Source organism: Pteropus medius, unplaced genomic scaffold (genome assembly GCF_902729225.1).
Source record: "Pteropus medius unplaced genomic scaffold, Ma_sr-lr_union100, whole genome shotgun sequence".
Lineage (NCBI taxonomy): Eukaryota > Metazoa > Chordata > Mammalia > Chiroptera > Pteropodidae > Pteropus > Pteropus medius.
In genome coordinates, this window is record NW_024356249.1 from 4,184,391 (window position 1) to 4,197,285 (window position 12,895).

Here is a 12,895-nt window from a genome sequence, read left to right on the forward strand (position 1 = left end):
AATAATGTGTCAGTTTGGGGAGGAAGGGCATATCTTCCTGAATCTCCACATAAAATCTTCCTAAGTCCTCACATAAAAACAGATAGGCAGCTTGATAGAATAGCAAAACTAAAACCCAAGGATAAGGTTTAAAAGCAAAACTCAGGACAGATTCTTTCCTACAAACCTCAAAATAAAAGTGAGCAGGGGCAAACCACTATAACCAGATCTGCATGCTCTAGGTGTCTGAACAAAAGAAGGCAGATGGAAGCAACAGAACATCTGACAGGTCCCACAATGGGAGAACCCAAGAACAGCCCATACACATTCACTGTAAATTATGGTGAGCCAGTCTGAGGACAGAAGCTGACCCCATCGCAACTCTTATTCAAGATACATACCCACAGTGAGGACAAACAGCTGGTAATAAAATCCAAGTTGATTGGGAGAGCAACGATAGAAACTAAAGAAAGAGCAGGTCCAACTAAAAGTAAGGACAGGAAAACAAAACCAGGAAACCTCAGAAAGATAGCTCTCCTGTTTTACTATTCTATGGAAAGAAGCGAAGAAGGAATTTTGTGAAGCTAAAACAGCTGTAAACATGAGCTAGAGAAATGTGTCGAAGTCAAATATCTTATAAAGTAACTATTAAAAAGAGAAAATAAAGAGAATAAAAAGCAGAATAATATCCCCAAGAGCAGTGAAAACAATGTCTGAACACACTCAAGAAACAGAAAAATAAAAACTGGTAACGTACTGTTTCAAAATGAGTTAGAAAACAAGGAAATGATACAAAATATAAAATGACAAAAATCATAAGTGCAGGAATGAGGTGACAGAACTCATATGCAAATTATAAAAATTAAAATATTTTAGAAATGAATACTAAGAACTAGCAGGAACACAAAATTGAATAAACACAAGTAATACCTTAAGATAATTAGAAGATAAAAGCAATCACTATTTTACTTTTTTAAATAACAGAGATGAAAGGAATTTGAATAAAATTATAAATGGGGACAATAGGCAAAGAAAAATTGGCTCACAATGAATATGAGATCCTGAAGAAGAAAGCCAAAGAGCGGTAATAGGACTAATACTAAAACTCATTCGCATAAAAAAAAAGAAAAGATAAAATGGTCTAAAGCTGTATATTAAGAGTCCTTCCTTAGCAACCCCAAATGAACAAGACCAAGTCATATGTTAGGAAAATCTTTGCACCTTGAAGAAGAAAGATCCTTTGGGCATCTCGGCAAAAATAATACATTACTTAATAAGGAATAGAAAAATTAGATTATTATTAAACTTCCCAACAGTAACACTTCACAGTGAAGTAACACTTCACGTATTTTGGATACTTAAAGAAAGAAGCCGTAAGTCAAGAATGTTAAGTCAAGAATGTTAACATTCAGCAGAATGGACCCTCAAGGAAGAAAGAGCTGGCTAGATAATCTGTTACCATTCAAGAACTCAAGTAATCATATTTCCAAAAGCTCTTCTAAGAATTTTACTAGAGAATCCTTTTGGACCAACAAAACGCCTGGAGAGATAGCAACCTAAGGACTGGTGGTCAACACTAAATATCCAGCTGCTTTAATAATGAAAATGAATGAGAATTAAAAGGGAGATGGCATCGTATGGAATGACTAAAATGTCTGATGACGTAGATATGGAGCAATCATAAAAATGAGGGCAAAAAGAGACAGCATAATAAAATAATTTTAACTGTATCCAAATTGGTGATTTTAGTAGTAATATTGTTATTCTGAGACTTTTATTTGTGGAATAAATAAATCTGATAATTAATTTTATAATATTTAATTCTGTCATTCCCTATGTGCTTTCCTAGCTCTGCTCACAGAAAAGGCCTGGACTAAAGACCAACTCAGTAATGCTGAGCAACTCACGTGCTCACATTCTTGTTTTGAAAGGTCATTTACCACAAAAACAAACGAGGCTTCTTGAAAGAATGGTTGATTTCAAATCTGGGGCAGAAAATGTACAGATAGACCTGGAAGATCTTTGCACACCAGAGAGCAAGGACGTTATCAAAGATTATCAGGGTCATGTCAAAAGAATACAGGAGCCAATTTAATGACACTTAACTGGCCGAAGACAGGACAATTAGAGCTTCAACAAAAATTTTAAAAAACTGATAGCTAAAAATCCATCCAATAGGCATAAATTTATGAATTCAGAATAATATGCAAGAGAAAAAATAACTGACCATATTCTAATGATGATAAAGGAACAAATTCATCATCTTGAAAATTAGATAAATAAAAGGAAAGAATTAAGGCTTGAGCCTACGTTTCTTTATGAACTGTAAACAAGATAACAAAATAATAAGTGAGAAGAAATATCTCTTTATGAAATTATCTCAAGTAATAAGTGAATATCACCATTTCGTGACCCCAGTGTCTTTTTAAAATAATTTGTTAAATCTTTCGATTAACGAATGAACAAACAAAACGGAAACAGACCCATAGGTACAGAGAACAAACTGACAGTTGTGACCCTCATGTCTTTACCAGCTCAGGCTGCTGTCACAAAAACGCCACAGACTGGGTGGCTTGTGAATGACAGAAATCCATTTCTCACACTTCTGGAGGCTGGAGGTCCAGGACTGTCGTGATCCAGTGAGAACCCGCTTTTGGGTTACAGACTGCCAACTTGTCATTGTATCCTCACATGGCAGGAAGCAGAGACAGGAAGCCATCTCTCTTGGGACCTTTATCAGGACACTGATCCCATTCATGAGGACTGCACCCTCCTGACCTCATCTGATCCCCATCACGTCTCAAAGGCCCCATCTCCCAGTACCATCATGTGGAGAGGGGCAGGGTTTCAACGTATGATTTCGATTGGGGGAGTGGGGAGATAAAACATTCTGTCTATAATATCTCATCGACAATAAATGAGTACCAATGGCTGTTAACATCACAAAAAAGCAAAACCCAAATGTATTATGTAGCTCCTGGTGAAAGAACAAAATGCCATTTACAGTCTTGCCAAAGGGATAGCACCTGGGTGTGAATAAATCTCTGCATCCAGCTGCCGAATTGCAGCTGAACAGAGGAATTGAATTCACCGTGAATTTGTAATCGTCAAAATCCAGAATGTGAGATTCTACTGATTAAATGGCCTGGTTTTTGTAAGAAGTAAAAGGCAAGAAAAAGAAAGGATGGAAGACAAGCCTATATAATAAAAGCAACTTAAAAGACATGTCAGTTTTTAAAATTAGACGTGTCTAGGGAAGTACATTTGAATAAAATCCTTAAGAAATGCAAAGAAGTAATTACTATATAAGTTACTTTGGGAGTGATACAGCTATAATTGGAACTGGGAACATATAAAGCCTTCAGATGCGACTCGAAAAATAATTTATCTTGTAATAATTCACTAAGCTGTATAATTGCCTTGTGTGGTTTTATGTAAGTCATGTTTTATTTTACAATAAAAAGGTAAAAAATTACTATTTCACAGGAATTTAGGCAAGGAGATCACAAAATATCTAGAAAGGTCTAGTGATATGTAATATATGATGCAGAAGCATTACAAAACATTCACTGATCACTCTTGTGTGTATGACTCTGCTTGAGATTCTGGTTGTCGTTTTCAGCCCAGCCTCTTCAGTAAATTTCATTTCTCATGGCAGAGACAAAGGACTGAGACATCATTTTGGCGGGATTATTAATTCTTCCATTGGATGACATATTTCAGTGATATTTTTCACTAGTTAAATTTTACTGAGTGGCAACTATGGGCTGGGACCCTGTCTCTGAAATAAAAAGAAGGAGGTGGAATGGTTTCTCGACCCAAGGGGTATAAAATACAGTTGCAAAGTGAGATTTTTTTTTAATTTCACACGAGTTAAATTTCATTGATATGTTTCATAATTCTCAACACGAAGCCTCTTGACATTCATAAACTCCAAGGAAATAGTGGGATGAAGGTCTTTGAGTTTATTTTAGCCTTGCAGGAAGTCAAAAGGCAGAAAGAATTTGTGTCCTGATAAGGCAGAACAAGTCTTTCGTTAACATGAATTAAGTTATCTTTCTTTGTTTTCTCTCTCTCTCTCTCTCTCCCACCCTCTATTTCTTCTGTCTCTTGTTTTTGCTTAGTACTAGATAGCTCGAAGTGTAATGCTTGTTATTTCTCGATTAAAGACGTACTATTATTTTTCAACGAATGCGAATATTGAATCATTATGTTGTATACCTGAAGCTGATACAATGTTATATGTCAATTATACCTCAATTAATTTTAAAAAGGTAAATCAAAAGGACTTCCTTATAATAAGTGAGTGTAGGGGGTGAATTAACTTTATTCAGCAACTAATAAAATATTTCTTAATATTCTGAGTGAGCACTGTGTCTACGTTTTGCATTTTTATGACAACCTTGTCAAGTAGTTGCTATAATCACTCCCACTTTGCAGATGTCAAAACAGAGGTTCAAATGGTTTCGTGATTTGCCCAAGAACATTCTAAAAATTAGATGGTGGAGCTGAAGTTTGAGCCAAAGTTTCTGCCTCCAAATTCCATGTTTGTCCTTCCAAACTCATCACTAAGGGACAGGTCCCAGCATCCGTGTCTTCTGTTTACACCAGATGTTAATCGGCTTTAAAACGTCTAGATCTTATTAAAATGCTGAAGGAAAAAGGGAGCTCTCTTTTCTTTCTAATCAGCTATCTCTCTAGAGAAGAAAGAGATCAGGATTTAGTAAATTAACACCTTTCATCCAAATTGGTTTCTTTAGCTTTATTCTCCTTTTATCTTTGAGCGTCTGACTTATTAGTGATTGAGATTTCTCAACAGTAGTTCCCAGACACCAGCACCTATCTGTGATAATCTTCCACTTCACTGTTAAATTCTATGAAATTAAATCTGTCAGTGCAAGTACAACGGAAGATGGCAGGAGGAGGGAGTGAAAATAAGTAAATTATGCAAAAGAACTAGGTCAACGTAGCTAGCCTAAATCCTCAGTGCGAAAAATAAGTCATGATCCTGACCTTTTTCTTAATATCTCTGTTGGAGAGCAGGCAGGGTTAAAAATATAAAACCAGGTAAATGGATGCTGTGTACAGAGAGAGATTTTGCCTTTACTTGATTGATGCTAAGGACAAATACACAATCAACTATGCAAATTCCACCAGCAAGGGGAACTGTTATCTACACACATACTAATTACTCAAGTGTATACTACAACGACAAGGCACCAACATGCTCATCGGGTATTGTTTGGACACTCTTGAAGTTTTGGATAATTTTCATCATGCCTTTTCAAAACCCCTGACTCTCTTCTTTCAAATAACCTTTATTCATTTTCTCTACCCAGGAAAATCTAAGCTCTCAAAATATAGGCTTAAGCAGAATGGCAAGCAAAACGTAAGGATGGGGAGAAGAGGCTGAGAAGTAAGATGCTATCCAACTCAACCATATTGCTGATCAGATATTTTACACAGGTGACTCCCTGTGCGCACTTTTCCTTAAAACATCTAAAAGCTGAAATTCACCATTTACCCACTTTTTAGATTCCAAATTGTTCTGGATTAATATCAGAAGCAGATAGAGTGCATTTCCATTCTGCTAACACTCCGAGTCTCATCCCAGTTTGTCTCCCTCCTTCCTTCCTCTGGGCTCCCTCCTTCCTTCCTCTGGTTAAGATAACGTCTTTAAGAGGCCACTCTATGACTCAACAATATTTTATGGCTAGGAAATTCTGGCTTATGTGAGATTTTTTTCCCTTGAAATTAAGTGAGTTGAACTTACTATGAGAAAGCTTTTTGAAAATCATTATACAATAAAAGCTTAGCAATGTAAGACTAGAAAAGAAATACTGAGATGAAAAATTAGCCAGTGATAGCATCTTTCTATTAATACATCGTGTGTGTGTGTGTGTGTGTGTGTGTGTGTGTGTGTGTGTGTGTGTGATTTGTGGAAGAAAGAGTTCTTTCTATTTCTGCCAATTGGCTGTGTTTCTTCAGTGGGCTCCAAAGTGCTCCTGACCCTTCTTCCTGCTGTATGTGTCACCAGACTCTACAAGGATCACCCCATGGTCTGGTCAGAAAGTTCTCTCAAGAGCTGTGCTTTCTCACTGGGAATGTCTGAATTCTCACATTAATCTAATTCATAATCTAAATACTTCAGGTATGCATGGGACGTTGTTAAACATGAAGGCAAGTTCTAACTTGGAAAGAAGTACATTAAAATTTAAAGGTACTAAATATAAAAGTTACCATACCCTTTAAGAAAACTTTAGTGAAAAGTGTCTGCCTCCAAAGTGATTGGTCTCTGAGAGAAGGTTGTCGGACAATTTTGGAGAAAAAAAAAACAGAAAGTCTCTACTTTGGTTCACTTTACACCTAATAATTGTAAATCATATTTAAATATATGATTTTAAAAAGTATGGTAGTATAGATACACCAGGGTACTCAACTCTGAGAAGACTTGCCAACCAAGAGTTGACTTGCCAACAACTCAACTCTTGAGAAGATAGGACTGGCTTCTCATCTCATTCCTACCCCATGAATGACACAGGAAGAGTCACTGTATCAATAGGAACTTTCCTGTGTGACCATCAGCAAAGTAGAGTATAAACATTTAGCATTAGGAGGAAGAACAAAGCACCCAATATTAGGTTTTAGGAAGTGTAGGAGATGGTGAGCAGCTAATTAGGACTTATGATTCGATGAAAAAAACAGATGACCAAAATATTAAATTTAATTAGTAAATGAATTATGCTTCATCCATACAATAGAATCCAAAATCATCAATTAAAAAAAAATATTAACAAAGGATAGCATTTCCGATGTCACAGAAAGGGAGACAAATTCACTGACAGGGTTATTATTTCATAGTTATTTTTGAATGAGAAAAACAATACGCAGAACAGAATGGTCTCAATCATATGTGTATGTGTATATATATATATATATATATATATATATATATATAAAAGAGCGTATATATATATATATATATATGAAAGAGAGGTTTTGTTGTTCACACTCGAGAGAATATAAAATCATCTAAACTAATCTATTACCACTTCTGGAAAAAAAATCTCCAGAGCTAATGACGTAAGTCATTACTGTCGTTTTATTTAAAACACCAAGAACTCACCAGATGGAGATAAATTCTGCTAGGTAAGTTGCTGTAGCCACTGGTTTGGTGCAGCTACCAGGACTTGGATTGTCCTGGGTCTTGGGAATTATTCTAATGTTATTCTGAGATTTTGATTCATGTCAAATGTGGAGAATTTTAAATTATGAAAGTATAAATTCTTCCTAGAATTACATCCTGGAGTTTAGAGATTTTCAGCACATGTGATTTTGTGTGTTTGATGTATAGCAAAGGTATGCTATTTCTACTTCTGTTTCGTGCTTCACTCTTTGGCGGACCAATGAATAATAGAACAGTGATGATAAGATAATTACAGTCATGGGAAATGATAAAAAAAAAATCAGAGATGTTCTTCGATACTGACGTCAGTCTAGACATAACAGCTAATATATACTTGTACACATAATCCATTCATTGTCTCCATTCAAATTATCCACAGGTGGTCATTTCTAGGAACTGTCAGGACTTATGAAGACGACCATAGTTATTGACATTACCGAGTATCACTATCAGCAAGATTACCTGTAGGAGTCTGCTCAAACACATGCCATCAAAACTCTTGCTTCCGTAATTCTTGAGTCATACTTAGAAAATGGCTGTGTGTAAAGAGAACCGTTGGATTTTGTCAGTGAATACATGACAGATTGCAGAAGAGCACATATTTCAGTGAGTGTTGGAGAGAAAAGAGAGAATTCTGCCCAAGATAACTGATATAAATCTTTCGAAAATCTAGTATCCCAGACATGGAAAATGGAGCCCTCCATCAAGTTGTTCAATGAGCCTTCCTCTCTGACTTAGGCTGACACTACGTTCTTCTGTTTCTCTGTTTATTCCTAGGATGCAGTCCCAACAGTACCTGCAGCAGCGTCGAAAATTTGCAGCCGCCTTCTTGGCATTCATTTTCATTTTGGCAGCTGTGGACACTGCTGAAGCTGGGAAGAAAGAGAAACCGGGTAAGCAGTAGGGTTATGAAGGCGGGACTCTTCACTGATCGATGTCCATCTAAGCCGACTACCTAATTTTTGCCTTTCCTCTCTCCCTCCCTCCCTCCTTCCTCCCTCCCTCCCTCTCTCCCTTCCTTTTTCCTTTCTTCCAAGTATTTAGAGGGACCTAAATGATATTCCCTCTCATTTCCCCCCATTGTAAGTCCTGAAATATAGATAATGATCTCTTATGATCATTATAGACAAGTAGCACGTTAGCAGCTACTAAGTACAGAACACTGACCAGCAATCGGGTGTTTTACTTATGTTGCCTCGCTCTTCAAAAGTGTCCTTCGAGAAATTTTTGTTTTATCTCATGTGAATAAAAAAGGAAACCGAAGCTCAGAAAGGATAAAGCACCTTTTCTGTAACTCCCAATGCCTTCAATAGTGTGTGGAGCTGGAAGCCTGTTTACTCTGTGACCCACCACATTGATATTATGCTATTCCATCTATAAGACAGAAAGGAACATCGACTTGCATTGAAAAGCTAATCTGACAGTCGTTACTTCTAGCAGAATGTTTTCTCATTTCTTAGGTTTAACTGTTTCTGACCATCTTCTCTTTTACAGAAATGTTTGCTTAGGAAAAGAGATGTCAGTAAATCATTGAGCACAGTCTCTGGCACATAATAAGAGTTACATTAATATTAGTTCTAGCTCCTTGCTCAGTCTTCCTTCTCTTGGTCATTCATTCGTTCAATGGTTCAGCTAACACCTATCAAGTTCCTACTACTTATTGGACACGGAAAACAGAGGTGAAAAGCACAGTCTCCATAATTAAGGCACACGGGAATGAACTTGGTTATATCTAGGAGTTAAAGAGTGTTTTGGATGTTGATTATTTTTCGCTCTAGAGAAAAAAGTGAAGAAGTCCGACTGTGGAGAATGGCAGTGGAGTGTGTGTGTGCCCACCAGCGGGGACTGTGGGCTGGGCACCCGGGAGGGCACCAGGACTGGAGCTGAGTGCAAGCAGACCATGAAGACCCAGAGATGTAAGATCCCCTGCAACTGGAAAAAGCAATTCGGAGGTGAGTCCCACCGTGGTGGTCCTGTTGAGTTAACCTTCCATCTGAGATCATTCTTGCTTTCTTCTACCCAAGGTTTTTCTGATGTTGACTACCATTTATTTTGTCAGGTGCACGATAACCAGACATCTTACCTAACCCCAGGGTTTCTCAACTTTGGCACTACAGCAAGTCCTCAAATAAAGTCCTTTGGTCAACTTCATTTCGTTATAACTTTGAGGAGGTGCCATAGGAAATTATGCTGAGTGGAAAAAGCCAACCTCAAAAGGTTGCATTCTGTTTGATTCCATTCATATCTTAAGATGACAGAATTGTCAGTTGGAGAATAGAATAGTGGTTGCCAAGGGTTTTAAGGAGATGGGAAGGAAGGAAGATGGATAAGCTAGAACTGTAAAAGGATAACCCAAGGACCCTTGGTTGTAACTGTTCTGTGTCATAGTGGTGACGGTGTTTACTTGTGTCTGCACATAAGATGAAGTCACATAGAACTAAATGCACAAACACACACACACACACACACACACACACACACACACACACACACGACTATGTAAAACTGGTAACACCTGAATAAGTTCGGTGGAATGTATCCATGTCAATTTCCTGGTTGTGCCACCTGTCTGTACAGTTATGCAAGATATCGATTGAGGGAATTGATATCTTGTTCTGTAGTTATTGCTATTTATTGTGTATGGGATCTCTCTATATTATTTCTTAGAACTGCATGCGTATCTACAATGATCTCAACACACACAAAAAAATTAAAAACAAAAGTAGATCTTTCTTTTCACAGCACTACAATAAGATCTCTCAAAGATTTCCGTTTGGTCCCACCCTGCCTTTTAGCGGAATGCAAATACCAGTTCCAGGCCTGGGGAGAATGTGACCTCAATACCGCCCTGAAGACCAGAACTGGGAGTCTGAAGCGAGCCCTCCACAACGCTGACTGCCAGAAGACGGTCACCATCTCCAAGCCCTGTGGGAAGCTGACTAAGCCCAAGCCTCAAGGTAGCTACCCACCCTTACACGACAATTCTAATATGAATGCGTTGATGGGCTTAAGTCTTAGGTAAATTACCTTAAGAAAAGGATTGAAAGAGCTTCCCCCCTTCCTTATATTGAGCATCTCACAAGTCCTTTTCAGTAGGTGATTGATGGGTTCAAATTGAAGTCCTCTGCATGGATGGAAGGAATTGGAACAGCCTTCTAGCACAAAGAAACCAGCTCAGCCTAACAGGTCAATTAAGAAAGTTGTATGGTGACTATACATTCCAAGCCCTAAGCTGGAACTACATCCTGACACGTATGAACACACTGTGAAGATCGTGGGGCAGAAAATTTAAAATCAAGTCTCTCCTGGATTTTCCAACATATAGAGTTTTCATAAAATCAGCTAAATTATTTTATATTTTTCCTTTTTTCACGACATAACTCAATAGGTTCTGTATTTATTATACTTCTTTCGTAGCCTATAAATATGTATATACACACACACACACACACACACACACACACATACACACATATCTATACACACATATATACATATATATATTTTAGTAAGATTAGCTTACATAAATATATATATTACTAAGATTAGCTTACAACTACACTTATCATGGAATTTCTAAATTATGTAGAGCTATCTTTCTATTCATTTCCAGAAAGTCAGACAGACTCTGCCTATGCTGGAGAAAGTAAACCATCATAGTATCATGGCCATGGTTTTATACAAGTAGAATCCCAGCTGAGGGAAGATGAAGAAGTATTAAACTCTTTTATCTCATGGGTGTTATGGCTGAATTATGTTCTCCATCTCCAAATTTAAATATCGAAGTCCTAACCTTCAGTACCTCAGAATCTGACTGTATTTGGAGACAGAGCCTTTAAAGAGGTAATGAAAGTTAAATGAGGTTATATGGGTGGCCCTAATTCAATATGACTGGCATATAAGAGGCGATCAGGACAAACAGAGGGAAGACCAGGTGAAAACATAGGGAAAAGACAGCCACCCGCAAACCAAGGAGAGAGGCCTCAGAAGAAATCACCCTGCCAGCACCTTGATCTAGCCTCCAGAAATTGTGAGAAAATAATTATTTAAGCCCCCACTCCGTGGTACGGTGTATGGCAGCCCTAGCAAATAAATACAACGGCCTCAGCAAACTCTAAATTAAAATATCTCCTTGGCCTCTGCTCAGATTTGACCTCTAAAATGGGCCTGAGAACTCATACTGGCCAGATTAATTAAAAGGAGAAACTCAGAAAAATGAACATGAAGCCCATAATAAGTATTAAGGTCATTAATAAGACCTTGTGTTTTGGGGGCGGGGGGGTTAATTTACTTTAATAAGTTAAGGATTTATTCAAGGGTGTTGTTACATAGCTCACAGAATTTCCAGGAGGGCCAGAGGCTCTGGCCTGAATGCCACATTTCCAAGAATAATGTAGAAAAAGGCAACAGGTCCGAGAGAAATGTCTAATCACACTGCAAATTGCGGATGTAGCAAAACCCCTCCCGCTGAGATCACCCCCTGCTCGGCACACAGAATGCTAAGAACTGAACAGTGAAACTCCTCCACCACTGAGGCCATCCCCCGTTCTGCAAAATCAGACACTCCCATCTCCTTTCTTGCTGGAGTATCCAAATCTCTCCAAACCTGGCCCTTTTTATTAGTTATTCATTTCTACCTCTAAGACTCGTTTAAGTGTGCCTGCTTTATGGAAACTAGGTCACGTATAACATCCTCCTGCAGGGACTCAGGAAAATGTGTCTTTAACTTTCCAAACTACCTATAAATAAGAGAAAAGAAGCCAAAGGGTCTTGAGTTGGTATCTAGGGAGCAGTCTGCCAGGAACTGTGCAGGGGATGCTGGCCTGTGCTAGAGTATACTATTAGACCTCGCCCTCCCTCCTGGTGGGATCGATGAAGCATTGAGGCTATTGCATGGAGAGCTATTATATTGGGGATGCTTACATACCCCACTGTGGAGAGAGTTAGGTCTCTCCTCTTTGGATCCATAGGTAATTTTTTCCCCCGTCTTCAGGTATAATTGACCTGTGAGCAAGCAGAGAAGGTGGGAACGCAGGTCTGTCTGCTGACAGATCTGTATCAAATTTCGGAGCAGAGAACCCTTCAGAGAGCAAATAACTCTTCTCCAAGCCACAGGTGTTTCTTAGTGATCCCCATGGAGGACGAGCTCACTGTAGAGTTCGAAGATGACCGGGCCAGCCAGGATCGCCAGGATAGAGACCCATGGCCCTGTCCTGCGGGCAGTCCTGTCTGCAGGGGCCGGAGTGGCCCAGGGAAGCCGGCTTCTGGTAGTTGTCACCAGAATTCAGAATCTCAGCTGATGCTGAGTCAGGGCTTGTGCAGAAGACCCCTAGGTGAGCTGAGAGTTCCCTAAGTGCCACAGGTGACATGTCCTAATAATCATCTTGGAACATTCTAGAATCTTGAGTTATTGTTGAAAAGAAAAGGGTAAGTCATTACTTTTTACATCAATAAGGGATATTGTGAAACTCCTTTTGATACCAACAGGACAGCATGGCATGATGTCGGCCTGGCAGAAAGGTATTCTCAAATGGTTACTGGTATAGTCAGAAGCAGGTGCCCATGGACAGATGTCTGTGTGACAGGTGGCTCAGGGAACAGTGTAAATCCCAACTGCAGACCTGTCCACCAGTTCATGCTCTGCTGTTACCAGACCCTTGTTAAATTTTCCTGCTCACGATAACCGTAATTCCTTTTATTTCTTCCCAGCGATTTTTAAAAGTTTTGCAA

The 12,895-nt window shown here is 38.6% G+C and overlaps 1 protein-coding gene across 3 annotated transcripts in view; it reads left to right on the top strand.

Moving 5' to 3' along the window:
* PTN (pleiotrophin) overlaps positions 1-12,895 on the top strand; it is a 91,964-nt gene that overhangs the window by 64,885 nt on the left and 14,184 nt on the right. For 2 of the 3 annotated variants that reach the window (XM_039861035.1, XM_039861037.1), the window contains exons 2-4: positions 7,943-8,058; positions 8,944-9,117; positions 9,961-10,122. In XM_039861035.1, coding sequence (XP_039716969.1) covers positions 7,944-8,058; positions 8,944-9,117; positions 9,961-10,122 — 451 coding nt within the window. In that variant the 5' untranslated portion in view covers position 7,943. Of the gene's footprint in view, positions 1-5,426; positions 5,446-7,942; positions 8,059-8,943; positions 9,118-9,960; positions 10,123-12,895 lie in introns of those variants that run through there. The other variant, XM_039861036.1, reaches the window with a different exon arrangement.